Source organism: Salvelinus namaycush, chromosome 40, assembly GCF_016432855.1.
Source record: "Salvelinus namaycush isolate Seneca chromosome 40, SaNama_1.0, whole genome shotgun sequence".
Taxonomy (NCBI): domain Eukaryota; kingdom Metazoa; phylum Chordata; class Actinopteri; order Salmoniformes; family Salmonidae; genus Salvelinus; species Salvelinus namaycush.
In genome coordinates, this window is record NC_052346.1 from 6112443 (window position 1) to 6140379 (window position 27937).

General features: G+C 43.1%; 1 protein-coding gene across 1 annotated transcript; it reads left to right on the forward strand.

Moving 5' to 3' along the window:
* The first annotated feature begins 342 nt into the window (after nt 1-342).
* On the forward strand, nt 343-27924 carry LOC120033182 (contactin-associated protein-like 5). Its single transcript, XM_038979465.1, has 20 exons — nt 343-483; nt 7010-7157; nt 11997-12200; nt 12392-12576; nt 12755-12898; nt 17327-17600; nt 17767-17910; nt 18093-18258; nt 19366-19472; nt 21206-21325; nt 21498-21698; nt 22247-22403; nt 22575-22702; nt 22897-23067; nt 23333-23551; nt 23706-23945; nt 24656-24916; nt 25019-25152; nt 25278-25557; nt 27674-27924. Exons 1-20 carry the CDS (start codon nt 358-360, stop codon nt 27922-27924), a joined length of 3660 nt encoding a protein of 1219 aa, XP_038835393.1. The 5' UTR covers nt 343-357.
* Nucleotides 27925-27937: the final 13 nt, after the last annotated feature.

A 27937-nucleotide genomic window follows, 5' to 3' on the forward strand; every position in this document is an offset into this window, starting at 1 on the left:
TGATGAATAAATAAATGTCCATTGGGGTGGAGGCAGAGTAAAGACTGTTGAGAGGGTGGGGGGGAATGACCGTAGGGGGAGCAGCATGACCACTGAGTGGGTGTGAGGACCAAGTGAAATAAAAACAATAACAATTATCCTAAAACAAAAGACATAAATAATATACATATTAACAACTGCAACAGTGATGAATGTCGTTGTTAATTGTCACAGAGACACAGACACACACACACACACACACACACAAACACGGAGAGACACACACCCATTGTACCCGTTCCTGCTGCAGGAGAGGGTGGCTGGGCCCCGGAGCGGTCAGACAGACAGCCGTGGCTCCAGCTGGACCTCAGGCAGAAGATGGAGGTCACGGCCATCGCTACACAGGGCCGTTCAGGGAGCTCTGACTGGGTGACCAGCTTTATGCTGCTGTTCAGTGACTGTGGCCTGGCTTGGAAGCAGTACGGACAGAGCGAAGACACTGGGGTGAGGCTCTGCCTGTCCAGCCCAGCCTCACATTCAATTCGCGCATATATGTACAAAATGTATTTCAGCAGATTTCGTGCGTTTTTGTGCATTTTTGGGGTGGTTCAATTCGTTTGAAAATACACGAATTTCTGTGCTACTTAATTCGTGCGAAAATACACGAATTTCTGTGCTACTTAATTCGTGCGAAAAGACACGAATTTAACCAGTAGGCGACACACAAGCCGTTGCAACAACCATAGACGCGATCGCCTGTATTTATTTATTTTACGTTATGAATATATAGATATTTTGTCTTTTTTTAACCATTTAACCATAAGAGGTTATATATATATTGTCTTTATTTAATCCCTATTAAAACATTGTGGTTTTATGCCTATATGTACTGTTTTCGATTTTTCTGAACAGACTTTTCAGGATAGAATGAATGTAAGCAATGCATGATGGTTAATGGTGTTTTATTCGGTTGTAGTTCCATGTATTTCTTAAAAAATAAACGTGTAAACCATTTTTATTGAACAGAATGTAACTGGAAATACAATGGCAGCCTTGCCATTGTCCATCAATAACAAAACATTTTTTTTTCGTATAACATTTGGGGAAACGTATGCAGTCATTGTAGTCTTACATTTTGTTGGCCAACCAAAATTACCAAAACGTTAACCCGTAATAAGGCTAGGGTGGCTGAGTGTAAATACATGGCTCTGAGTGTAAGCACCTTTTCACTAGAAACGTTCTTGTGTTCAAATTACCGTCAGTGCGAAATAGCTAGAAAGCTTTCGTATTTCCACTTGGCTGCACCTACGGTTACGATAACGATAAATCAAGTGCAATACCTGCGTCGACCTGTGTCGAGCAGCAAAACACCGGAAAGCTTCTAGCCTACCGGAAAGTTACAAGAAGAACAAAATAGCATTCTGAAATCACCACTAAAAATGACATCACCATAGCCGTGCCGAGTTCAACGAGATGCCCCGCTTGACCGTAGCTTGCTCGGTCTGAGCGCAGCGACAGGGACAAGAAGATGACCCTTGACCTACATTTCAAGTCTTTTGCTTTTGGGAGACAGAGAGAGAACTGTTAAGGTTTAGAAGCACAATTTGACCTCAGGAACGTTCCTAAGGTCTCTGTGCAAGCCTAACATTGACCGTGTGGCATTAACCCTTAACAGTTAAAAGAAGGTGTTTACATCAAACAGTTTACAATGACATCTCACCCCATAGGAACACATTGCCTGCACCCCTAAATTCAACCTGAAGCCTATGTGGGTTATGAATGTCTTATGAACCTGTCTTCAATGACAATCCATCAAGCCACTATGAGGTCTACCTGTGTTGATTCTAAGCTTCCTGGAGCAACCGGAAGTGATAAAATCACCCTAAAAGTGTTTTGCCATACCCAACCAGCAGTTTGTGATATATAGTGCATTCAACCCTGTGTAAATCAGTCAGTTCTTAACGTATAGACTTAAAACTCAGGATTCTGTAAAAGCATACCCCGATCAGGATATGTATTTACTTATAGCTTCCTGTGCCAACCGGAAGTGCCTTAAAATGGGGTCATAGGTGCTGTTTCGAAGGTTTAAAAAAGTCAGATCTTTCCAAAACTTTAAATGTGTGAATCGGTCAACCCTCATGAACTGTAAATCAGTAATTTCGCTAAACAGATGTCAAAGAAAAGCTCTCTCTCTCTCTCTCACTCACACACACACACACACACACACACACACACACACACACACACACACACACACACACACACACACACACACACACACACACACACACACACACACACACACACACACAGCAAGGATGGAGTGAAAAAGTATGGTGCTTAAAGACACACAGAGCCTTAAATGCTTTTAGGGGGGATCCAGACTTCCATACCCGCTCTGGGAGCGCTATACTACCGCCCCAAATCAATGGGTGCTGGCCTGAGTGATTTATGGAGGTTTTCAAAAAATATTCTGTTTTTTCTTCTGGAAAATATTTTATGTTTTTTCTTCTCGAGTCAATGGCCTGAGTGATTTATGGAGGTTTTCAAAAAATATTCTAAGTCCAAACTTTTCATGCACCTGGTATTTTTTTGGGGTTACCAGGCGTCATTTTTCAAAACGGTTGAAATTGCTTTTAGGGGGCATCCAGAGTGTCACATGACCGGATGAGGTAACTATTCTTGGTGGTTTTTCACTGTTGAAACATATTGCAAATGCACAAAAGTCAACTAGCAAGTCAGTGTCCATCAGCCAATTAGATATTTTCAGACACCAAACTGATACCATCTGACTCCAAACTCACTTTTTCCAACTCGTTTAGAAGCCAACTATCACATATTTCAGAGCAGGCCCAAAATTCACAGCGCCTTCCATTTAAACCATAATAAAACAAATAATACGTAGTTATGTTCTAGCTGCGGGTCCAGTTTTCACATTATGTTTAGCCCTATGTGAGGCGACCTCGAATCCCAAGTTTCGGCTTGATAGGTCATTCGGTGCCCGAGCAAAACCTTAATTGGTGCTGAAATTCCACTTTTTTCCATGCCTTGCTACGGGGTCCTTGAATGAGCTATCGGACAGAAATGTCGGGGTCCGTCTCTATGGGCCGAGCCGGTTTCAATGCACCTAGTCTTGCAACTCTGGGACTTTTCTAAATGTCACCATTTTGTAATGCTCAAAATTAATTGAAGTCAATGCAAATGCACCGAGGCTTTTTATCGGTCCGAGAACCTTCTAGAGCCACATAACTCACCGTGCACAATCGACCTGAGCTCTAGAACAGGTTTGTAAAGTTTCAGAACTCTAGGTCTGACGGTTCTTTAAAAGTTCAAACAAAAGTAACTATTGCAGGCACTGTCTGCCTCTAAGCCCCTCAGTGTGTCACTCCATCCTTTCTGTGTGGGTGTGTACATTTTTCCTTGAAATCTGATGGGATGAATGACTGATTTACAGTTCATGAGGGTTGCCTATTCACATATATTAAGTTTTGGAAAGATTTGACTTTTTTAACCCTTCGAAACAGCCCTTTTGACACCAATTATGGCACTTCCGGTTGGCACAGGAAGCTGAAAGTAAACACATATCCTCATTGGAGTGGGCTTTTACAGAATCCTGAGTTTTAAGTCTATACGTTAAGAACTCACTGATTTACATAGGGTTGAATGCACTATTTCTCTCAAACTGCAGGTTGGGTATGGCAAACACTTTTAGGGTGATTTAACCACTTCCGGTTGCTCCAGGAAGCTTAGAATCGACACAGGTTGACCTCATAGTGGCCTGATGGATTGTCATCGAAGACAGGTTCATAAGGCATTATTAACCCACATAGGCTTCAGGTTGAATTTAGGGGAGCAGGCAATGTATTCCTATGGGGAGACATGTCATTGTAAACTGTTTGATGTAAACACCTTCTTTTAACTATTAAGGGTTAATGCCACACGGTCAATGTTAGGCTTGCACAGATCGGGAGGACCTTAGGAACGTTCCTGAGGTCAAATTGTGCTTCTAACCTTAACGGTTCTCTCTCTGTCTCCCAAAAGCAAAAAAATATGAAATTGAGGTCAAAGGGTCATTTGGGTCCTTCTTCTTGTCCCTGTCGCTGCACTCAGACCGAGCTAGCTACGGTCAAGCGGGGCATCTCGTTGAACTCGGCACGGCCTGGAGATAATGGCAATGCCATTGCAGGCTTTGTGTGTCTTTAAGCACCGTACTTTTTCACTCCATCCTTTTATCCCCTTTTCTTCGTGGTATCCAATCGCTAGTAATTACTATCTTGTCTCATCGCTACAACTCCCGTATGGGCTCAGGAGAGACGAAGGTCGAAAGCCACGCGTCCTCCGAAGCACAACCCAACCAAGTACTGCTTCTTAACACAGCGCGCCTCCAACCCAGAAGCCAGCCGCACCAATGTGTCGGAGGAAACACCGTGCACATGGCCCCCTTGGCTAGCGCGCACTGCCCCCGGCCCGCCACAGGAGTCGCTGGAGCGCGATGAGACAAGGATATCCCTACCGGCCAAACCCTCCCTAACCCGGACGACGCTAGGCCAACGGACCTCCCGGTCGCGGCCGGCTGCGGCAGAGCCTGGGCGCGAACCCAGAGACTCTGGTGGCGCAGCTAGCACTGCGATGCAGTGGCAGAGCTTCGAGACCCACTTAAAAAATGTTCGTCTGAACACACTGCAACTGGATCTGTAACTTTTTTTTTTTAACTCCTTTTTGTGAACATGACCAATTTGTCAATGTACGATTTCTCTTAAATTACGATAGATAAATGGCTGGTTCTTTTTTTCCTGACACCGTATGCTTATGTACTTTGACGTGAAGCGGTCAAATTAGCACCCTACTTTACGTTTTTGACCGTTAATCCCAGAAAAATGGCCATAACTCAAAAAGCGTTGAGGCCTCGACGCCATCTTGTTCGGGGCCAACTGTCCATTACGTCTTCGAAATATTTTCCGTTTAGGAGAAAAGGCCACATGCATTTGCAATGTGCTTGTGCATTTGCAATATTATTTATTTTCCCTCTGGTGGGAATTTCCTAGACTGCGGAAAAATGACCAAAATGTGTTATTTTTATAAAACGGAAACCGAACGTCCGAGAGATTTAGTTTGATGACTTCCTGAAAGATCTCTCCCCCGCGCACGGCCCGACGCCGTCCGCGATTTTTAGAAACGTTGCAGGACGTCTAGTAAGGGACCTTACATTTGCAATGTGGCGTTTCTCACTAACCAAATGGCGAGTGCTAAAATGTTCCCTTAAGGTATGGAAAGGCCTTGGAAAGGCCATAAGTGTAAGCCAACATAATTCATTATTTTACATTAACATGTAATACATGCATTATGAAGAAAGTGGTGTAATTTAGGCTCCACGAAATATGAAATGGGTTATGAAGAAAATCGTGTATGGTTGCCTACATGACAAAAAGGCGTTCTGATTACAAGTGCACCAGTATCCAAAGTATTAAGCGAAATCAAGCACAGAAAACAGCATTGGCATTAATAAAACAATATTTCCCACGAATTAAGTCGCAGGTAAATGTGCGTCTTTTCTCAAAAATTCTGTTCAGCAAGTCTAAAACAGTACATATAGGCATACAACGACACATTTTAAAACATGGTTAAACAAAGACAACATTTCTGTATATTCATGACGTTGAATTAGCCATTAAGAAGAACAAAAATGAAATACAAATTATCGCGTCTACATGGTTGTTGCAACGGCTTGTGTGTCACCTACTGGTTAAATTTGTGTCTTTTCGCACGAATTAAGTAGCACAGAAATTCGTGTATTTTCAAACGAATTGAACCACCCCAAAACACCCCAAAAATGCACAAAAACGCACGAAATCTGCTGAAATACATTTTGTACATATATGCGCGAATTGAATGTGAGACTGTGTTGGCCTGTCTGGCAGGTTGATGTTTATTGTCATGAGTCTTGCCCTGGAGGCAGAAGTAAGCGGCTTTTCCCGCTAGATGGGCCAACTGCAAAGTCAAAATTGGCTATATCGTATAAATTCATGAAAACTAAAATGGCACCATGTCACTGGATTTAGGTTAAAAGTTGGGCGGAAAAAATATGACATTTCCTTATGTGAATTACTTTTTCAGAAAAGATGTGCCTGTACCTCAGTGATTGAGTGAACAGCATATCTTACATCATTAGAGGGCATTTGAAGTTGACATGTCACTTCGAAAAGCATAATGAGAAAAATAAGATTTGTGTAAGAAGTAGGGATTCATATCAGGTTTGAACGGGAATCCTTCCGTGGCAGATATTATAAGACATTTTAAAGCTGTAAATTAGAGATTTTGGTGAAGTACATGAGAGAAAAGTAGAATGCGAAAATTAAATGTTTTGCTGCAATTAATGGAAGAAAATAAGAAGAAAATCAGAAAGAATGAAAATGTCACACTTCTGAAAATACTAAATGTAAACTTTTGTTTACCTCATCAACCCCCAGCTATTTTCTGCTCTCTGTACTCTCCCCCCAGATGCTCCGGGTGGCCGCTTGAGAGATACACAGAGCATAAAACACAGTCAACACAGTCTTCTGCCCTCTAGGGTCCAAGCTCTGCTGCCTTCCTTTTTGCTTGACTTTAATTACTTTATTTTTGGGGGTTTGTTGTATTTGAACAACTTCTGAATTGATTTGTGTGGCCACTGTGCCCACCAGAGACAGAGGTCGCTATTGCTTCTTCTCATGCTGAAAGGCGAAACAAATGGGCTCAGATGGGCTTAGGCCTCCACAGAAGAACCAATACAAGTCATTAAAGAGTTTCATCGTCCCCGTAAATGTCATGTTCCTCCTCATTCTTCTCAAAAGTTTTGGGGAAGAAATAGAAAAACTGCATCTTGACACAAAAGCAAAGCCCTCATTTGCCCTCGTTAGGTCTGGTTACTATTCGTGGCTTTTTTTTACATTATATTTAAATGAATGATGACTTTTCATGATCTGTTACCAATTGTTAAAAACTTTGATTTGAATGTAGTAAATATCTATTCTCCCGCTCCTCTTCTCAGCAGACATACACAGGGAACACTAACTCAGAGGGTGTGGTCCAACACAAGCTGGTCCATTCCATCACAGCTAGGTTCCTGCGCTTCATCCCAGTGGACTGGAGCACTACAGGATGGATCGGCCTCAGAGTGGAGGTTTATGGCTGTGTATACAGTGAGTGGGTCATCACATCAGGCTGTCTCTAGTCAGGATATTGTTTGTGTCAGCTGTTTGATCACCCGCAACCGCCCGACTATGTGTGATCGTGAAAATCGGAGGCCCGCAAAATATAGAAAATGTGTTGTACTCTGACTGTACGGCACATTTTCTATATCAGAGATGGCGAAAACATTTTTGACAGGCCTTTAAATGTTTCTGCTTATCATTTCAGATTTTTTTTGTATGTTATTTGTTACTCGACTATAATTAGGTACATGCAGCTTCTCTTCTGTCATTACGTGTTGCGCTAGAAGACTAAATAAACCCTTGCTCGTCAGAATAATGTCATACATTTATAGAATTAATGTTTCAATGTAGTTGACATCTCTAAAGTTTGTTTTCGCTTTCCTCTTTAATCTCTGCTTCTCTCGCGCAGCAAAGATGTTTAGGGACCGGGGAGAAAGTGCAATAATTTTTTTTTAAACTGGAAAGATTTTCAGTGCAAAATGTCCACATGACATCGGTTTGACTGGTTTTAATGAAAATGGTGTGTATTTGGCTCACTAAAATTAAGCTCTAAAGCTTAGGTTTAGGCTCCGCACTAACGGCAGATAAAAATAATGAAAGAAAAACCTTAATGTAGCCCAAAGTTAAGAATTGCACATGGATTTTTAATGCATTATTATTTAACCTGCCCGCCGCACACTGTTAAATTTAAGTGCTTCGTAACGACCAAACTAGTGGCAACTGAGCTGCCACCAACTTGAAGGAGACGAAACTTTAACTTTGCTGGAGTATTGAAACTCATCATCCTGAGATGTTTTGAAACATTACATGGTGTGTTGTAACACCACTTAATCAAGTGTTGTCCAACACCTTGCCAGGGTCTGGGAGCACTAACAGAAAAGATTGAAAACACTATTTTGGTGTTCTGAGTCCTGTTTAGTGCAGAATTAGATACCTTCTCTTTCGGTGCCATTTCCTCCCTCTAAAGCAGGGCTGCCCAACCCTCTTCCTGGAGATCTACTGTCCTGTAGGTTTTTCGTCCAACCCAAATTAAGCATATCTGATTCAGCTAGTTAAGGTCTTGTTGAGCAGCTAATTCGTAGAATCAGGTGTGTTAAATAGGGTTGGACTGAAAACCCACACGACGGGAGCTCTCCAGGAAAAGGGTTGGGCAGCCCTGCTCTAAAGCTTCTTAAATCCTGTCTAGTGCAGAATTAAATCCCTATTTCTGAAGTCTCTTAATGTTTCACGTTGTGTTATATATCTGCCATTTTATGCCATTTTGGCAGACATTGTCAGGCATAGTGTTCAAATCACCAGCAGTATTTGTAGATTGACCTGAAAGAATTGAGGATTCTGCACCTGCCTCTTTTGTTGACAACCACGTTCTTCTTCTTATTCTTTGGTATTATGGCGGTCCACAAAGAAATGTTAAATGTGCCTGGCGCCACCTACAGTATTGGCTGTGTATCAGCCTACTATTTTGGTAGTATAAATTCATTACACTTTGTGAAAAAATTGCCCTACTAACTAACCCTACACCCATTAAAACATAAAACTATTCCACTACTTGGTCCTCCCAGCAGCCTGGGAGGACAGGACACTATTGTTCAAAACACCGTGTAACTCTTCTGCAGTAAAATCTCATACACCCAAGTACTTCTCTGCAGCTGCCACCACAACATCTATCCTCTGTGATTTACGTTCCAGTCCTGCGGTACAGTTGACAACATTGAACATTGACGGTTTTGATATCCATTCATCATGATCTATTACGTCTCATGGCACAACAAGCTGTTTTAATACGAATATAGAAATATACTTTTCTTTCTTCAAACATGCATACAGAAAGACAACATTTTGAATGACCCACAATCTTCTAAAAACAGAGTTGTGTGGCAAGATAGAAAATGTAAGGTGATTCAAACTAAGCGCTTCCAATGAGGGGAGGTAGGTAGCCAAGTGGTTAGAGCGTTGGGCCAGTAACCAATCAATTCCCCGAACTGACAAGGTAAAAATCTCTCATTCTACCCCTTAACAAGTCAGTTCCTTCAGTGGGAACAGTGATAAGGTTTATTTCTAGTGTGTTTTATCTCATGCCTTTTCAGGTTAGCTAAAATGGTAAAAGTCTTTTCACACTGTTCCTAGGCTGTCATTGTAAATAAGAATTTGTTCTTAACTGACTTGCCTAGTTAAATGAAATTAGTTCAGTCACTATATTTTCTCTCTGGTTATCCTCATGAAAGATGCTGTACTTAAATTTTGAGCAACATATTATTAAGTTGGATTTATTCTGACGTTATTTTTGGTAAAATGAAATGAACAAATCATTGAAATGACTTTGACAATTTATTGAGAGGGGATACAGATTGAGAGGGGAAACAGATTGAAGGGAGCGTGGAATTTAACCCCGGTCTTCGGTGAGGTGAGGAGTGACGTGTCTAAGTCAGCTGCGTTAGGCCTACCGCTATACCACGGGCTCTGCACGACTTGCATTCATTTTTATTAAGTACTGTGTATATAGTGCATTCGGGAAGTATTCAGACCCCTTTCCACATTTAGTTACGTTACAGCCTTATTCTAAAATTGAGTATATAGATTTTTTTCCTCATCAATCTACACACAATACCCCATAATGACAAAGCAAATGTATAAAAATGAAATATCACATTTACAGAAGTATTCAGACCCTTTACTCAGTACTTTGTTGAAGCACCTTTGGAAGCAATTACAGTCTTGCGTCTTCTTGGGTATGACGCTACAAGCTTGGCACACCTGTATTTGGGGAGTTTCTCCCATTCTTCTCTGCAGATCCTCTCAAGCTCTGTCAGGTTGGATGGGGAGCGTCACTGCACAGCTATTTTCAGGTCTCTCCAGAGATGTTCAATCGGGTTCAAGTCCGGACTCTGGCTGGGCCACTCGAGGACATTCAGAGACTTGTCCCGAAGCCACTCCTGTGTTGTCTTGGCTGTGTGCTTAGGGTCATTGTCCTGTTGGAAGATAAATCTTCGCCCCAGTCTGAGGTCCTGAGCGCTCTGGAGCAGGTTTTCATCAAGGATCTATCTGTACTTTGCTCCATTCATCTTTCCCTCGATCCTGACTAGTCTCTCAGTCCCTACCGCTGAAAAACATCCCCTCAGCATGAGGCTGCCACCACCATGCTTCACCGTAGGGATGGAGCCAGGTTTCCTTCAGACGTGACGGAGCATGGTATTTAGGCCAAAGAGTTCAATCTTGGTTTCAACAGACCAGAGAATTTTGCTTCTCATGGTCTGAGAGGTTTCAACAGACCAGAGAATTTTGCTTCTCATGGTCTGAGAGTCCTTTAGGTGCCTTTTGGTAAACTCCAAGTGGGCTGTCATGTGCCTTTTACTTCCATCTGGCCACTCTACCATAAAGGCCTGATTGGTGGAGTGCTGCAGAAATGGTTGTCCTTCTGGAAGGTTCTCCCATCTCCACAGAGGAACTCTGGAGCTCTTTCAGAGTGACCATCGGGTTCTTGGTCACCTCCCTGACGAAAGTCCTTCTCCCCCGATTGTTTGGCCGGGCGGCCAGCTCTAGGAAGAGTCTTGGTGGTTCCAAACTTCTTCCATTTAAGACTGATGAAGGCCAATGTGGGGACTTACAACTCTGGATACATTTTTTGGTACCTTTCCCCAGATCTCTGCTTCGACACAATCCTGTCTTGGAGTGCTACAGACAATTCCTTCTACCTCATTGCTTGGAATTTTGCTCTGACATGCACTGTCAACTGTGGGACCTTATATGGACAGGTGTGTGTCTTTCCAAATCATGTTCATTCAATTAAATTTACAACAGGTGGACTCCAATGAAGTTGTAGAAAAGTCTCAAGGATGATCAATGGAAACAGGATGCACCTGAGCTCAATTTCGAGTCTCATAGCTAAGGGTCTGAATACTTATGTAAATAGGGTATTTCTGTTTTTTATTTGTAATCCATTTGCAAACATTTCTAAAAAGCTGTTTTCACTTTGTCATTATGGGGTATCGTGTTTAGATTGATAATATATATATTTTTTAATCAATTTTAGAATAAGGCTGTAACGGAACAATGCACTGTATATGTTTGTTTTTTTGAGTCAATTTCTATTGACCCCAGAATAATTTCTTACAGTGATGCTGTGTGGTTGAGCGGGTAAAACTCCAACGAAATGTGCTATGTTATTGCTCCTCCTCTAGTTTCTAATCTGTCCAAATAAAGCGTTGAAAAGATGAAGGTGGAATTCCACAAAAAAAATTCTCCATGGGCCCTTTATCGTCAATCAATAAACCATTAATTGTATGAGAAACATGCACTGAAACCCACTCTCTTAAAAATACCATTATTCAAGGTGAAGAACCACTTTGGGGGATGTTTCAGACTATTTTGTTTCTGTTTTACTACACAATCTGTGTATTAAAACACTCGCATTGGGTTTACATTCAAACACCCCCTAAACACCAGATCTCAGATTAGGTGTACTCCTTTTCATGGTTATTTTTACAGTGCACCTGCCCTTCATCCACACAATATTTGTGTGTGTGTGTGTGTGTGTGTGTGTGTGTGTGTGTGTGTGTGTGTGTGTGTGTGTGTGTGTGTGTGTGTGTGTGTGTGTGTGTGTGTGTGTGTGTGTGTGTGTGTGTGTGTGTGTGTGTGTGTGTGTGTCTGTGTGTGTGTGTGCGTGCGTGCGTGCGTGCGTGCGTGCGTGCGTGCGTGTGTGTGTGTCTGATTATACACTAATGTATTATAAAGCATTAGCACAAATTTTAACGTTATGCTGATATTCAGTAGATGGGTAATCTGACCGTGCTTTCTTCATGTCAATCTTCGTCCACAATTGGTTCACAGAGTCAGATGTGGCAGACTTCAACGGCAGGAGTGCTCTGTTGTACCGGTTTAACCAGAAGTCCCAGAGAACGGTGAAGGATGTGATCTCCCTCAGGTTTAAGAGCTACGGGGCAGATGGGGTGCTGATGCACGGGGAGGGACACAGAGGAGACTACCTGACATTGGAGCTGCACCACGGGACCCTGGCTCTGCACCTCAACCTGGGTAAGCACAGTCCAATGGTCCCATAGCACTATTCCCTTATAGTAGTTCTATCATTATGACAAAATCAAATGCACGGTATGAGATGCTGATTCTGAAGACTCCTCATTTAACCTCTGTGTGTTGTACTCTTCTTCTTCCCTCCTGCTCCTCCTCCTCCTCCTGCTCCTCCTCCTCCTCCTCCCTCTCTCTAGACGACGCTAAGCTCTACCCCAGCAGTGCGAATGTGTCAGTGTTCCTGGGCTGTCTCCTGGATGACCAGCTCTGGCACTACGTCCTAGTTAAACGCTCCAACAAGCAGGTCAACCTCACCGTGGACGGGCACACACGTCACCTCAGCACCACAGGTGTGCAAGACTCACTGGAGGTGGACTATGAGGTGCGCAATCACTCATTATTAATATACTGTATTTCATTAGAGCCATTGCAAACTATGTGCCATAAATCATTCATTCATTCATCCATACATTACTGAATGAAATATATTTAGATGTTTTTTAGTGGTGTGATCAATCAGTAATATCTTGTTTGGAACCCACTCTCTTTGTGTCTCAAAGCTCAGCTTTGGAGGAATTCCTATACCCGGTAAACCAGGAAGCTTCCTTAGGAAGAACTTCCATGGCTGCATAGAGAACCTCTACTATAATGGAGTCAACATTATCAACCTGGCCAAGCGACGCAAGCTCCAGATCCACAGTGTGGTAGGTATACTATACATAAAGCATACTGTATGCACATACTGCACTCCAACTCAATAAACTCCAATAAGAATGACCGTTCATGAAAATAATTCAATACATTGCGCCTAAATGAACCAGTATGGATGAATGTGGGGTGTTCTGCATTAAAAACCAGGTGGTTCGAGCCCTGAATGCTGATAGTCTGAAAGCCGTGGTATATCAGACCATATACCATTGGTATGACAAAAACATATATTTTTTACTGGTTTAATTACGTTGGTAACCAGTTTATAATAGCAATAAGGCACCTCGGGGGTTTGTGGTATATAGCCAATATATGACGGCTAAGGGCTGTATCAAGACACCGCCAGCTTTGCGTCGTGCATAAAAACAGCCCTTAGCCGTGGAATATTGGCTATACCACATCTCCTCCGGCCTTATTGCTTAATTATAAATTTGTTTTGTGTCATGGAGGTTCACACCTCTCAAAATACATTTTAAAAACTACAATGCTGGAAGACAATGCATATATACAATTAAATGGTGGTTAGGAAGAGGCAAAGTAGGTGCAGTTTTCTCAGTCCATTACGGAACGCCTCTGCTCAGTCTATTTTAATATAATAACGTACAGCTATCTCTAGAACCCTTTGGTGACCAATTACAGGCGGGCGCTGAGCCATGGACACCCACTCCCTCCCAGCCTACGGTGAGCTCTGTCTGTGGAGGTAATGTGTGCATCCCAAATGGCACCCTATTCCCCATATAGTGGTCGACAAAAGTAGTGCACTATATAGGGAATAGGGTGTCATTTGAGACGCAACCAATGTGAATATGTGGTAGATAGACATGTTGAGGAGGCGGCAGTAATGAGAAATGAAAGGAAGCCACTGTTGTCATTCTTTTCAGCCCACCTGGGTAACTGTGCAGAAGGCGTACCTGGCACATTGCATAGAAGCCACTTTTTTTAGACAATACTTGCCCATTATTGGCCCTCTTTATAATTCAGCTTATCATTCTTAGCATTTATCATTTATTTATTCTTATAATTTATCATTCTTGCTGCTGGTGATTCTCTGATCCACCTCTACGCAGACGACACCATTCTGTATACTTCTGGCCCTTCTTTGGACACTGTGTTAACTAACCTCCAGACGAGCTTCAATGCCATACAGCTCTCCTTCCGTGGCCTCCAACTGCTCTTAAATGCAAGTTAAATTAAGTGCATGCTCTTCAACCAATCGCTGCCCGCACCTGCCCGCCCGTCTAGCATCACTACTCTGGACAGTTCTGACTTAGAATATGTGGACAACTACAAATACCTAGGTGTCTGGTTAGACTGTAAACTCTCCTTCCAGACTCACGTCAAGCATCTCCAATCCAAAATTAAATCTAGAATCGGCTTCCTATTTCACAACAAAGTATCCTTCACTCATGCTGCCAAACATACCCTCGTAAAACTGACCATCCTACCGATCCTCGAGTTCGGCGATGTCATTTACAAAATAGCCTCCAACACTCTACTCAACAAATTGGATGCAGTCTATCACAGTGCCATCCGTTTTGTCACCAAAGCCCCATATACTACCCACCACTACGACCTGTACAATCTCGTTGGCTGGCCCTCGCTTCATACTCGTCGCCAAACCCACTGACTCCAGGTCATCTACAAGTCTTTGCTAGGTAAAGCCCCGCCTTATCACAGCTCACTGGTCACCATAGCAGCACCCATCCGTAGTACGCGCTCCAGCAGGTATATTTCACTGGTCACTCCCAAAGCTAATTCCTACTTTGGCCGCCTTTCCACCAGTTCTCTGCTGCCAATGACTGGAACGAACTGCAAAAATCACTGAAGCTGGAGACTCATATCTCCCTCACTAACTTTAAGCACCAGCTGTCAGAGCAGCTCACAGATCACTGCACCTGTACATAGCCCATCTGTAAATAGCCCATCCAAATACCTCATCCCCATACTGTATTTATTTATTTATATATTTATCTTGCTCCTTTGCACCCCAGTATCTCTACTTGCACATTCATCTTCTGCACATCTATCACTCCAGTGTTTAATTGCTATATTGTAATTACTTCGCCACCATGGCCTATTTATTGCCTTACCTCCCTTATCTTACCTCATTTGCATACACTGTATATAGACTTTTTCTACTGTATTATTGACTATATGTGTGTTTATTCCATGTGTCACTCTGTGTTGTTGTATGTGTCGAACTGCTTTGCTTTATCTTGGCCAGGTCGCAGTTATAAATGAGAACTTGTTCTCAACTAGCCTACCTGGTTAAATAAAGGGGAAATAAAATACTTTTTTTTTTTTTTAAACATTACCATCCATGTGAACTGTGGAAGCCAATGAAAGAGACAGTAAATGTATTTGAGATGCTGCCTGGCAGAGAGTCTGTAATCTGTTAGGGGACAGTTTCAGTTTCAGTATTTGTATTTGTATTTATTATGGTTCCCCATTAGCTGCTGCCAAGGCAAGTAGTGATGAAGTCAATCTCTCCTCTACTTTGAGCCAGGAGAGATTGACATGAATATTATTAATGTTTGCTCTTTGTGTACATCCAAGGGCCAGCCGTGCTGCCCTGTTCTGAGCCAATTGCAATTTTCCTAAGTCCCTCTTTGTGGCACCTGACCACACGACTGAACAATAGTCCAGGTGCGACAAAACTAGGGTCTGTAGGACCTGCCTTGTTGATAGTGCTGTTAAGAAGGTAGAGAAGCGCTTTATTATGGACAGACTTCTCCCCATCTTAGATACTGTTGTAACAATATGTTTTGACCAAGATTTAGTTGAGGTTTAGGGTTTAATGAATGATTTGTCCCAAATACAATGCTTTAAATTTTTTAAATATTTATCACTATCTTATTTCTAGCCACCCCTTCTGAAACTAACTGAAGCTCTTTGCTAAGTGTTGCAGTCATTTCAGTTGGTGTAGTAGCTGACGTGTATAGTGTTGAGTCATCCGCATACATAGATACACTGGCTTTACTCAAAGGCATGTCGTTAGTAAAGATTGAAAAAAGTAAGGGGCTTAGAAAGCTGCCCTGGGGAATTCCTGATTCTACCTGGATTATGTTGGAGAGGCTTCCATTAAAGAACACCATATGTGTTCTGTTAGACAGGTAACTCTTTATCCACAATATAGCAGGGGGTGTAAAGCCATAACACATACATTTTTCCAGCAGCAGACAATGATTAAAATGTCAAAAGCCGCACTGAAGTCTTACAAAACAGCCCCCACAATCTTTTTATCATCAATTTCTCTCCGCCAATCATCAAGTTATTTGTGTAAGGGCTGTGCTTGTTGAATGTCCTTCCCTATAAGCGTGCTGCAAGTCCATTGTCAATTTGTTTACTGTAAAATAGCATTGTATCTGGTCAAACACATATTTTTCAAAACTTTACTACGGGTTGGTAACAGGCTGATTGGTTGGCTATTTGAGCCAGTAAAGGGGGCTTTACTATTCTTAGGTAGTGGAATGACTTTTGCTTCCCTCCAGGCCTGAGGGCACACAATTTCTAGTAGGTTTAAATGGAAGATGTGGAAAATAGGAGTGGCAATATTGTCTGCTATTATCCTCAGTCATTTTTCATCCAAGTTGTCAGACCCCGGTGGCTTGTCATTGTTGATAGACAACAATACTTTTTTCACCTGTTCCACACTCACTTTAGGAAATTCAAAAGTACAATTATTGTCTTTCATAATTTGGTCAGATATACTTGGATGTGTAGTGTCAGCGTTTGTTGCTGGCATGTCATGCCATGCCTATGTTTGCTAATCTTGCCAGTGAAAAAGACGGTTGTGCAGCCAGACTTATTTGCCATTCCTTTTGCCTCATCCCTCTCAACTATAAAATGTTTCCATTCCTCATCAATCCACAGGGATTTAACTGTTTTTACAGTCGTTTTCTTAATGGGTGGATGCTTATTAGTAACTGGGATAAGAAATTTCATTTAAAAAATGCGTCAAGTGCAGATAGACAGCCAGCGCCTGAGTTCTGTTCTCCTCTGTGGCAGGCAGCAGGATCGAGGATGTCTTCACAGCCAAGCTGAGCATTTGTATCGGACAAATACTGAACTCTGTATTCACTCTCACTGCTCCTTCATTCTCCCTGGGACATAAAAGCAGAATTAGTGATAACATTTGACATTTCCATGGCCTTTCCACTCAGATGACCATGAATAACATTGTATCTGCTAGTGTGTGTGTGTGTGACGTACAGTATTGTCAGTGACGCATGCACATTCCTTTAGTATATGCCACAGGAAAGGACTCCAGAACAGACACACAAAAGGAATGACTTTCCATACTGTATACAATTTCCATCTCTTTGAACAGTTGCTATTTAGCACATCTCAATAAAAGACCGTAGTAGGCTACCACTGAATGGGTATGGTATTGATCCCGACTTATCCTTTCCCCTGTTCCCCAGGGCAACGTGACCTTCTCGTGCTCTGAGCCCCAGCCCCAGATGGTGTCCACCACCTTCCTGTCCTCCAGCAGTAGCTACCTGTCTCTACCCCTGGAGCCTCTTGGGGTGTGGGGGCTGGACGTACACTTCCACTTCAGGACCTGGAACCAGAAAGGACTTCTGTTCTCCACCGGCCTGGCACAGGGATCACAGCACCTGGTTTTGCAAATCAGCAGAGGCCAACTGCACCTAATGGTCCATGGAGCTGCTGAGCAGAAAACAAACATTTCCATAGGTTAGCAGCTAGCTAGCTAGAAAAAGGCACCTAACGGCATGTCACAGTGACTTTACGGTGGCTAATGTTTGCTACGTTTGCTAATAACAATGAACTGGCAGCATTATGGGACTGCAGTAAATGTAGCCTAACCCATGCTGTGTTTTTCTGTCTTCTGTTTTACTAGAAGGCAGTGTAACTGATGGACTGTGGCATTCTGTTAGTCTGAGCTACAGAGATCTGATGGTTTCCCTGGTCTTGGACAATGAGCCAACATCTACCATGGAAGTACAAAGTCATGCAGACTCAGGAAATAGTGTATTTTTTGGAGGTAAGACGGCAGTCTTTTAACTATTGGTTATTATTGGTGGAAAATTGGTAATGACTGTGTCTTAAATTATGCTTGAATTTTTTAGGTGTGTGTTTTAATTAGATCAGTGTTTCATCAAAATGTGGTTGATGACTATTTCTGGAATGATTTACCAATTCAAATATTGTCATGATTTCCAACAGGTTGTCCCCAATACAGTGGGGGCTGTAAGAACCCTACTGTGGCCTTCCAGGGGTGCATGCGTCAGATCCTCCTAAACAACCAACTTATGGATCTACCCCGTGTGCAGCAAGGGCTTTTGGGTAATTACAGCAAGCTTCAGTTCGACATCTGTGGGATCCGCAACAGGTATGCTCACGAAATCTCAACAATTCATGTTTTTATATCTTGTATTTAGGTTACTGTATGTCATTTGTGACACTGTTCTATGTAATATAAGGCAAAGTATCTCTGTTTCTGTCTCTTCAATCTATCAGTATGACATATGTATGACCTGAGATCAGATGGAAGGATTCCCATTACAACAGACAGTATGACATGTGTATGACCTGAGATCAGATGGAAGGATTCCCATTACAACAGACAGTATGACATGTGTATGACCTGAGATCAGATGGAAGGATTCCCATTACAACAGACAGTATGACATGTGTATGACCTGAGATCAGATGGAAGGATTCCCATTACAACAGACAGTATGACATGTGTATGACCTGAGATCAGATGGAAGGATTCCCATTACAACAGACACTATAACATGTGTATGACCTGAGATCAGATGGAAGGACTCCCATTACAACAGAGAGCTTTTTCCTGGGGTGGATCCTAAATGGCACCATAGTGCTCTACTTTTGACCAAAAGTTCTGTACTATATAGGGAATAGGGAGCCATTTGGGACACATGCCCCTGGACTGTATGCCTGTACTGTCACACTGCCAAAGCCAGAAACATCCTCTGAATAATTAATTCCTGTGTGTGTGTGTGTGTGTGTGTGTGTGTGTGTGTGTGTGTGTGTGTGTGTGTGTGTGTGTGTGTGTGTGTGTGTGTGTGTGTCTCCCATCCCTCCCTGGGCATCTATCCCTGCCAATATTGATTTGCCCGTGTGCCAGCTCTGACCATTAGGCTGAGTGAGAAATATGTTGTGGCTGTGCCAGAGCAGGCAGCAGTGATTAGGTTGACGCGCTCCAGGAGTCACACGCTGTTTCCTCCCTAAGCCTGCTCTATGGAGGAATGGAGAGATAGAGGGGTGGAGGGAACGGAGGAGACAGCACAGGCAGTGGCTATATCGAGGGTTATAGACAGTGGATATGCAAAGACACAACACTATGATAGAGGAACTGCCTTATATATCTCTTTTATCTTCTATTAATGGATTTTCATGCTACTGTATATGCAGCTCTGCTGTCTTGAGTTGCGTTTGGAGTTTGAACATGTCTCTCTCTCTCTCTCCGTAGATGTCTGCCTAATTTTTGTGAGCATGACGGACGATGCACCCAATCATGGGATACATTCTACTGTGACTGCTCAGGGACAGGCTACACTGGAGAAACCTGTCACAACTGTAAGTCAACCTGTCACAACTGCGCCCAATTGTAATGCCCGTGATAAATTTGGGCTGACTTTGGATATCCCTACGGGGCTAGTTAGACACCATCGGTAAATGACACAAGGTACATGGGACAAAGTGTTCAAATTCCAATAGCTCCAAATTTCAAATTCTTAAAAACCTCAAACCAACTATACATTTTAGAAAATCCTATACAAATATTGAAAGCATTTAATGAGAAAACTAAAAGGTGTGTAATATGAAAATATTACGAAATATGAAAATAAAATATTGTCTAAATTGTGTAATTTATTGATGGTCCCTAACTAGCCACAGGGATAGGCTATCCAAAGTCAAACCAATTTTGCCATGGTCGCACACCAGTTAGCTGAAGTTAATTGGCTAAATTATTTGGTTAACTCTTCCCACCGACGAAGACACACAAGAGACACCGACATCAAACTACACCCCAAAACCAACTCAGTCACCCTTTAAACTGGCTCCTTCATGACAATGAAAATATTCACCTGTGAAAAGATACAGTACAAATACACTCAGTGGACAGTTTATTAGGTTCACAACCCTGTTAGAGAAAATGGTTTGCCCCTACAGACTGTGAGTCACGTGGCCGTGGCTTGCTATATAAAGCAAGCAGACAGGCATCGAGGCATTCAGTTACTGTTGGATTGAACTTTAGAATGGGCAAAATGAGTGACCTAAGCGATTTTGAGCGTGTTATGAGCGTCGGTGCCAGGCGCGCCGGTTCCAGTATCTCAGAAATGGCCGGCCTCCTGGGCTTGTCACGCACAACAATGTCTAGGGTTTACCGAGAATGGTGGGATGAATAAAAACCATCCAGTCAGCGGCAGTCCTGTGGGCAAAAACAGCTCGTTGATGAGAGAGGTCGAAGGAAAATGGCAAGAATCGTGCAAGCTAACAGGCGGGCCACAAACAGGCAAATAACTGCACAGTACAACAATGGTGTGCAGAATGGCAACTCGGAACGCACAACTCGTCGATCCTTGTCACGGATGGGCTATTGCAGCAGACGACCACACCCGGTTCCACTCTTATCAGCTAAAAACAGAAAGAAGAGCCTCCAGTGGTCACGTGATCACCAACACTGGACAATTGAGGAGTGGAAAAACATTGCCTGGTCCGACGATTCACAGTTCCTATTGCGTCATGCTGATGGCAGAGCCCGAATTTGGTGTAAGCAGCATGAGTCCATGGCCCATCCTACCTGGTGTCCACCCGGTACAGGCTGGTGGCGTAATGGTGTGGGAAATGTTTTCCTGGCACACATTAGGTCCCTTGATACCAATTGAGCAACGTGTCCATGCCCAAAGAAGTCAGGCTGTTCTGGAGGCAAAGGGGGTCCGACCCGGTACTAGACGGGTGTACCTAATAAACTGGCCACTGAGTGTATATTATGTTTAATATACTGTATAGAGTGACTAAAGTTACATTAATGTTTACACTATTTCCCATCACTGAACTCTCATTGACATTCCCATCAGGGTGTCATTAATTGTGAAGTGGAGGGCACTTTACTGACTGCTGAATTATAATGTACCTCAACCGCCGGTTAAAAGCTGCCGTGGCTTTCTACTTCAAACCATTACCGTTCACACATTTTGCGTGTGACAAGAAAATGTAATTGAGCTAGTGCTCTTGGCATACGTTCATACATTCACTGCGACACACATATGGGCTATTGATATAAGTATTGATCTTGCTTCCCACAGCTATTTATGAAGCGTCGTGTGAGGCACACCGACAAATGGGGAGTACGTCTGGCTACTTTCACATTGATCCAGATGGGAGTGGTCCTCTAAAGGCAACACTGGTCTACTGCAACATGACTGGTGAGCTCATGGCTTGGCATAGCCTAGAAATGTCAAGGACACCTATCTTGGGAAACAAAATTACATTCTAGAAGTCTTTCTCATGCTAATATGATAATCTGGATTATCCACAGTGCTGTTAACCTGATTATCCTGTATATAAAGTTAAATGCCTGCTCTGTCTTCCCTATAGAGGACAAGGTATGGACAGTGGTGGGCCACAACAACAGTGGGTCTGTGAATGTGACTGGAGCCACAACAAAGAAGCCGTATGTGATGCAGTTCAACTACACAGCCTCCCTGGAGCAGCTCCGCACTCTGATTGGACGGTCTGAGCACTGTCAACAGGAAGTGGTCTACAGCTGCAGGAAGTCCCGTCTCTTCAATACTTGGGGTGAGTCTTATCGGAAGCCTGGTAAGTGCAAACAGTATACTGAGAGCTCAAGTTTAATTCAAATTACATAATGGATTTCTGCCCCAAAAAGTTGTGCAAAAATATTCAGAGTGAGTATTGCCGAACCCTCTGCTCCCTTTGATTCCAACTCCCACTGTGAAAAAAGCCTCGCTGAGTTCTTCTGCTGTCTCGCCTGGGGATTTTTTGTTTCTCATATGAAATATTGATGCAGACGGTCTTGTTTTAGATACAGGCAAGACAATATGTCAAGACAAGGTATTTCACCAACTTGCAGTGGAATTGCCTACAAAGTCTCCCGAGGCAGACGTTTGCCTCCCACGGCGTGCGCAGGGTCGGGTTTACAAGACTAAAAATCAATCATGTGTTTTCTATGATGGCAGAAGAATAACCTCTGTATGTAGCAGGTGAACATGTCCTATGTGCCAAGCAGACCACATTGGCCAGACAAAGAGTAGAGTTGATGATGTAATACATTGTTTTCTTTTCATAGAGATTGCATGATGGAAATAAATGTGCCTTGGTTGTAGATGGAAGGCCCCTGTCATGGTGGCTGGACGGGAGTGGAGAGAAACAGACCTACTGGGGAGGCTCTGTACCTGGGGTCCAACAGTGCTCCTGCAGCCTGGAGGAAAACTGCATCGACATGAACTACTTCTGCAACTGTGATGCAGACACACACTTATGGTACAGTGGATGCCATTGCATTTATGTTTTATGACCTGCATTAACAACATTTATGTGTTTTACCAATCAGTCTTCCCTTCTATAAATTGATCATTTCTCAGAGCTTTGAGTACATCTTTAAAATGAGTAAACTGAGGTCGTGTCTAAATTTATCTAGAATTTTTCCAACAGGGTAAACGACACAGGATTGCTGTCCTACAAAGATCACCTACCACTGACGGAGATTGTAATAGGAGACACCAACAGGACAGGCTCAGCAGCTGTATACAGAGTCGGCTCCCTTCACTGCAACGGTGACAGTAAGTTTCGTTCAGTTCATATAATTATCCCAAAAGCGAGTATGCCAATAATAATTATATTTTTTGTTCATACAGACTATGCCAACAAAAAAGTTCTGTATTTTTTTAACAGTAGGGGGAAGTCGGGTAAATTGTCCGAGTTATTACATATTCAGTTACTATATTTTTTTAACTGTACTTTCCTGTATTTGCAGGGTTCCTGTGGAATGCAGCCTCGTTCTATCCTGGGTCGTCGTCCCTCCACTTCCCTAAGTTCCAGGCTGAGCTCAGTGCGGACATCTCCCTGTATTTCAAGACCACAGCTTCCTCTGGTGTTCTCCTGGAGAACCTGGGGACCTCTGACTTCATCACCCTGAAGTTGACCAGTGAGTCTGTCTCTCCCTGAATCCCAAATCAACCAGACCCTAACTCCTCTCTGGTCACTTGTGTAAATGATCACCTCAAGTTGAAACCTTTTCTGTTCTAGATGAAAGATAACTTGGATTTGATTAGATAGTCCTGATAACATTATGGAAAACTGTGGTTTAGTAGGGAGAATACATTGGCCCAGGAGCCAAAGACTACAAGCCAAAGACAAATCCATCTTAAATCCATCTTTAACTTGAATTTCTGTCTGTCTGTCCTCCTCAGCTCCCTCAGCTATAACATTCATCTTTGACGTGGGGAATGGCCCGGTGGACTTGACGGTGACGTCCCCTGTCCCCTTGAATGATAAGCAGTGGCACTACGTTAGGGCTGAACGCAACCTGAAGGAGGCTTCCCTGCAAGTGGACCAGCTGCCCCTACACACTCTGGAGGCCCCCTCTGAAGGGCACTACCGCCTGCAGCTCAAAAGCCTACTGTTCATAGGTAGGCACTAGACTCAGGTCAAACCATAACAACACTTTCTTTGCATATTAGATACTGTTTAGTTCCACATTGGAAGTAGTATTCTTCTATTTCAAGAGCAGTTTAAACGTACTGTTTATACTTCCTGTGTTTCCTACTGCCTACTTCCTGCCAGGAGGATCCACCTTCAAAGAGAGCAGTTTCCTGGGCTGCATCCGTGCATTGACCCTGAACGGCGTGACCCTTGACCTGGAGGAGCAGGCCAAGTTGACCCCAGGAGTGACCCCAGGCTGCCCTGGCCACTGCAGTGGCTCTGCTAGTGTCTGTCATAACAGAGGGCGGTGTATGGAGAAAAACAGTGGATATGTCTGTGACTGTACACACTCTGCCTACAATGGACCACACTGCAAGAAAGGTGAGTAACCCCAACAAACAGCAATAAGCTAAAAAGATTGCGAGAAGCTGAGTTAATGCCTGTCTTTGTGGTTAGGAAAATGTCGCTACAATATTTGAAAGTATGAAATTAGATTTATAAAAGTATTATTTCAAAAGATTTGGGAAGTGTATTTGATCAAAGGAGTGATCAAAGCATATGTATTAAAAAGATCAGAGATACTTTCTTTTCAATCCCTTTGGCTCATTCATTTCCATAAATCTGAAACTAATATGACAGGCCAGGACATATTTTCTATTGGATTGAATTCCATTCAAAAGCTGTGTTCATGTTGGCCTGACACACAACAGGAGACTACGCCACCCATTATGGATAAATCCTGTATTAATCCACTGGCATCAAAGCAGGTTTTATCACTTCAGATATTCAGATATCACCTATTCACAGCGTTTTGAATGAGGTTTCTGGACAGGGTCGTGCTTTAGGGGTAGAGGCACTTGGTACCGCAGAGAATTTGTGACTTCTGTTTGATCCATTGATGATCTAGCCATGTTTCTTTGAGTTTTACTCTTTCAAGCATCCCTTTTGTTCTGACCCATTCCCCATTCAGATAAGCCGGTTCTTGCAAATGCTGTCTGAATCAGTGTCTGAGATCAACAGCACAATACAGCACTACTGAATAGGAGCCTTCTACACTAATAACAACATCCATGTTTGTATCCCTGTAACAGAAGTGTCGATGTCCTTTGAGAGTGGCTCCTCGGTGACCCTTACCTTCCAGATGCCTTTTCCAGTCATGCACAACAGAGACAGAGGTAGCCAGTCGTCCAGCAGTCAGCCAGTCCATAGCCAGTCCTCAGCCATCTATGCCCACAACGGCGAGTCCAGAGAAAATGTTGCCTTCAGCTTTCTGACGACTCACACCCCTGCCATGTTACTCTGTGTCAGCACCTACCATCAACAGTACCTGGCTATCATCCTCGCTAACAACGGTAGCTATCTTTTGCTATCTCAATCCCATTGTTCTCTCTGTCTTTATCTCTTAACAACATTGTAAGATGAGAAGCTTTTTATGATTTTCTTAACTTTTGTAGGGAGTCTGCAGATCTGGTTCCATCTGAACAGAGAGAAGAGAGCAGCGATCTTTACTCCCAAAGCCTCCAGCCTAGCCGATGGGCAGCTCCACCGTGTCCAAGTACACCGGGAAGGCAAAGACCTTTATGTCCAGGTCAGTGATATCTATCTGAATCTATTTCAACATAGCAAAGCATCATGCTTATAGCATAGACAGTCATCCCACCTTGATGGCATGTTCAAGTGTATTTGGAAATGTTTGCTTTTTTCTTAAACCAGATTGACAAAGACATCATCCAAAAATACAACCTTTTTTCTGACATGAAGATGAACACACTACGATCTCTGACTTTGGGTAAAGTCACAGTTACATCAGCAGGACATGCTGGTTTGGCTGAGGAGGTAATTAGGGCAGGATCCAAGGGTTTCATTGGCTGCCTGTCGTCTGTCCAGTTCAATCATTTGACACCGCTGAAGACAGCCATTTTGAATCATGGAAGCTCATTAGTCCATGTTCTTGGCAATCTAGTTGAATCGAACTGTGGAGCCTTGGCTGATAGTACAACTTCACAATCAACATCTGGTGAGTTTAACAGCATTGATGTGAATCATGTTTGGCTTCACAATATGGATTTTATTTATGTAATTCTATTAGCATACAGTGCATTCGGAAAGTATTGAGTTTTCCCACATTTTGTTACATTACAGCTTTATTCTAAAATTGATTCGACCATTTTTTCCCCTCATCAGTCTACACACAATACCCCATGATGACAAAGCAAAAAAACGTTTTTTGTTTTTTTACTCAGTACTTTGTTGAATCACCTTTGGCAGCGATTACGGCCTCGAGTCTTCTTGGGTATGACGCTACAAGCTTGGCACACCTGTATTTGGGAGTTTCTACCATTCTTCTCTGCAGATCCTCTCAAGCTCTCTCCGGTAGGATTAGGAGCGTCACCGCACAGCTATTTTCAGGTCTCTCAAGAGATGTTTGATCGGGTTCACGTCCGGGCTCTGGTTGGGCCACTCAAGGACATTCAGAGACTTGTACCGAAGCCACTCCTGTGTTGTCTTTGCTGTGTGCTTAGGGTGGTTGTCCTGTTGGAAGGTGAACCTTCACCCCAGTCTGAGGTCCTGAGCACTCTGGAGCAGGTCATCAAGGATCTCTCTGTACTTTCCCCCGTTCATCTTTCCCTCGATCCTGACTAGTCTCCCAGTCCCTGCCCCTGTAAAACATCCCCACAGCATAATGCTGCCACCACCATGCTTCACCGTAGGGATGCTGCCAGGTTTCCTCCAGACGTGACGCTTGGCCTTCAGGCCAAAGAGTTCAATCTTGGTTTCATCAGACCAAAGAATCTTGTTTCTCATGGTCTGAGAGTCCTTTAGGTGACTTTTGGCAAACTCTAAGTGGGCTGTCATGTGCCTTTTACTGAGGAGTGGCTTCTGTCTGGCCACGCAACCATAAAGGCCTGAATGGTGGAGTGCTGCAGAGATGTTTGTCCTTCTGTAAGGTTATCCCATGTCCACAGAGGAACTCTGGAAATCTGTCAGAGTGACCATCGGGTACTTGGTCACCTCTCTGGCCTAGGCCCTTCTCCCCCGATTGCCCAGTTTGGCTGGGCAGCCAGCTCTAGGAAGAGTCTTGGTGGTTCCAAACTTATTCCATTTAAGACTGTGTTCTTGGGGGCAGAATTTTGTTGACACCCATCTTCAGATCTGTGCTTCGACACAATCCTGTCTCGGAGCTCTACGGACAATTCCTGGTTTTTGCTCTGGCATGCACTGTCAACTGTGGGACCTTATATAGACAGATGTGTGCCTTTCCAAATCATGTCCAATCAACTGAATTTACTACAGGTGGACTCCAATCAAGTTGTCGAAACATCTCAAGGATGATCAATGGAAGCAGGATGCACCTGAGCTCAATTTCGGGTCTGATAGCAAAGGGTCTGAATACTTATGTAAATAAGGTATTTCTGTTTTTTATTTGTAATATATTTGCTAAAAATTCTAAACCTGTTTTTGCTTTGTCATTATGAGGTATTGTGTTAAGATTGATGAGGGAAAACATTTATTTAATCCATTTTAGAATGAAGCTGTAACGTAACAAAATGTGGAGAAAGGGAAGGGGTCTGAATACTTTCCGAATGCACTGTAAATCCAAATTATGCAAAGGGTTGTAACGGCTGTAAGTACCACAGAGTGGGTCTTTAATGACTCATTAACTTGACCTATCTCTTTTAGGATTTGACATGAGCAGGCATAATTACTAAATTAAATGACTCATTGATTGAAATGCTTTTATAAATTCCACGTAGCCTTTCATCGTCCACCGAATTTAATTGAAGGTCATGTCTGACATCTCCTTTGTTTGCTTGCTTCCTTTCTTCTGGAATAAATCATTCAGAGGGCGTCGATAGGGGCATAGATCGACTGAAGAAGACAAGAAGTGATTCAGCAGTAATTGGAGGTTAGCCAGAAGATCATCCCCAGTTATCTGTTTCTTCATAATTGAAATTATGTAGCAAATTATTTAATTTCTGTCAGTGTACAGCCATTCTCCCTGAAACAAATACTCTTGACTTTAGGGATATTCATATTTACCAAGTAACCCCCAGAATTATTAACTTTAAAGTTAAAGCAATGTTCTCTCTCTGGCTCTCTCTTCCCAGGTCTTATCACAGTTGTGTTCCTCATCACCCTCTGTGCCGTGGCCGTGACGTCATGCTTCCTGTACCGCCGCTACAGCCACACCCACCCCAAGGAGAAGTCCTCAATCTCACAGAAGAAGGATCCCAGACACAGCCCGGAACACAGCTACCCTGCAGGCCTGGAGAACAGCTATCCTGTAGACTTGGTCTTGGATCTAAACCTGGACCTGCTCAGCTCTGTGAGTCACAGCAGAATGGAGTACTACATCTGATGCCACCATAGCC

What these genes read in the sequence shown, in the direction of transcription:
- LOC120033182 (XM_038979465.1), top strand. Translation starts at nt 358, where the DNA reads ATGGAGGTCACGGCCATCGCTACACAGGGCCGTTCAGGGAGCTCTGAC. An exon ending in GGTTTATGGCTGTGTATACA is followed by an intron (nt 7,158 to 11,996) that starts GTGAGTGGGTCA and finishes ATTGGTTCACAG; the next exon opens with AGTCAGATGTGGCAGACTTC. An exon ending in TGGACCACACTGCAAGAAAG is followed by an intron (nt 23,946 to 24,655) that starts GTGAGTAACCCC and finishes TCCCTGTAACAG; the next exon opens with AAGTGTCGATGTCCTTTGAG.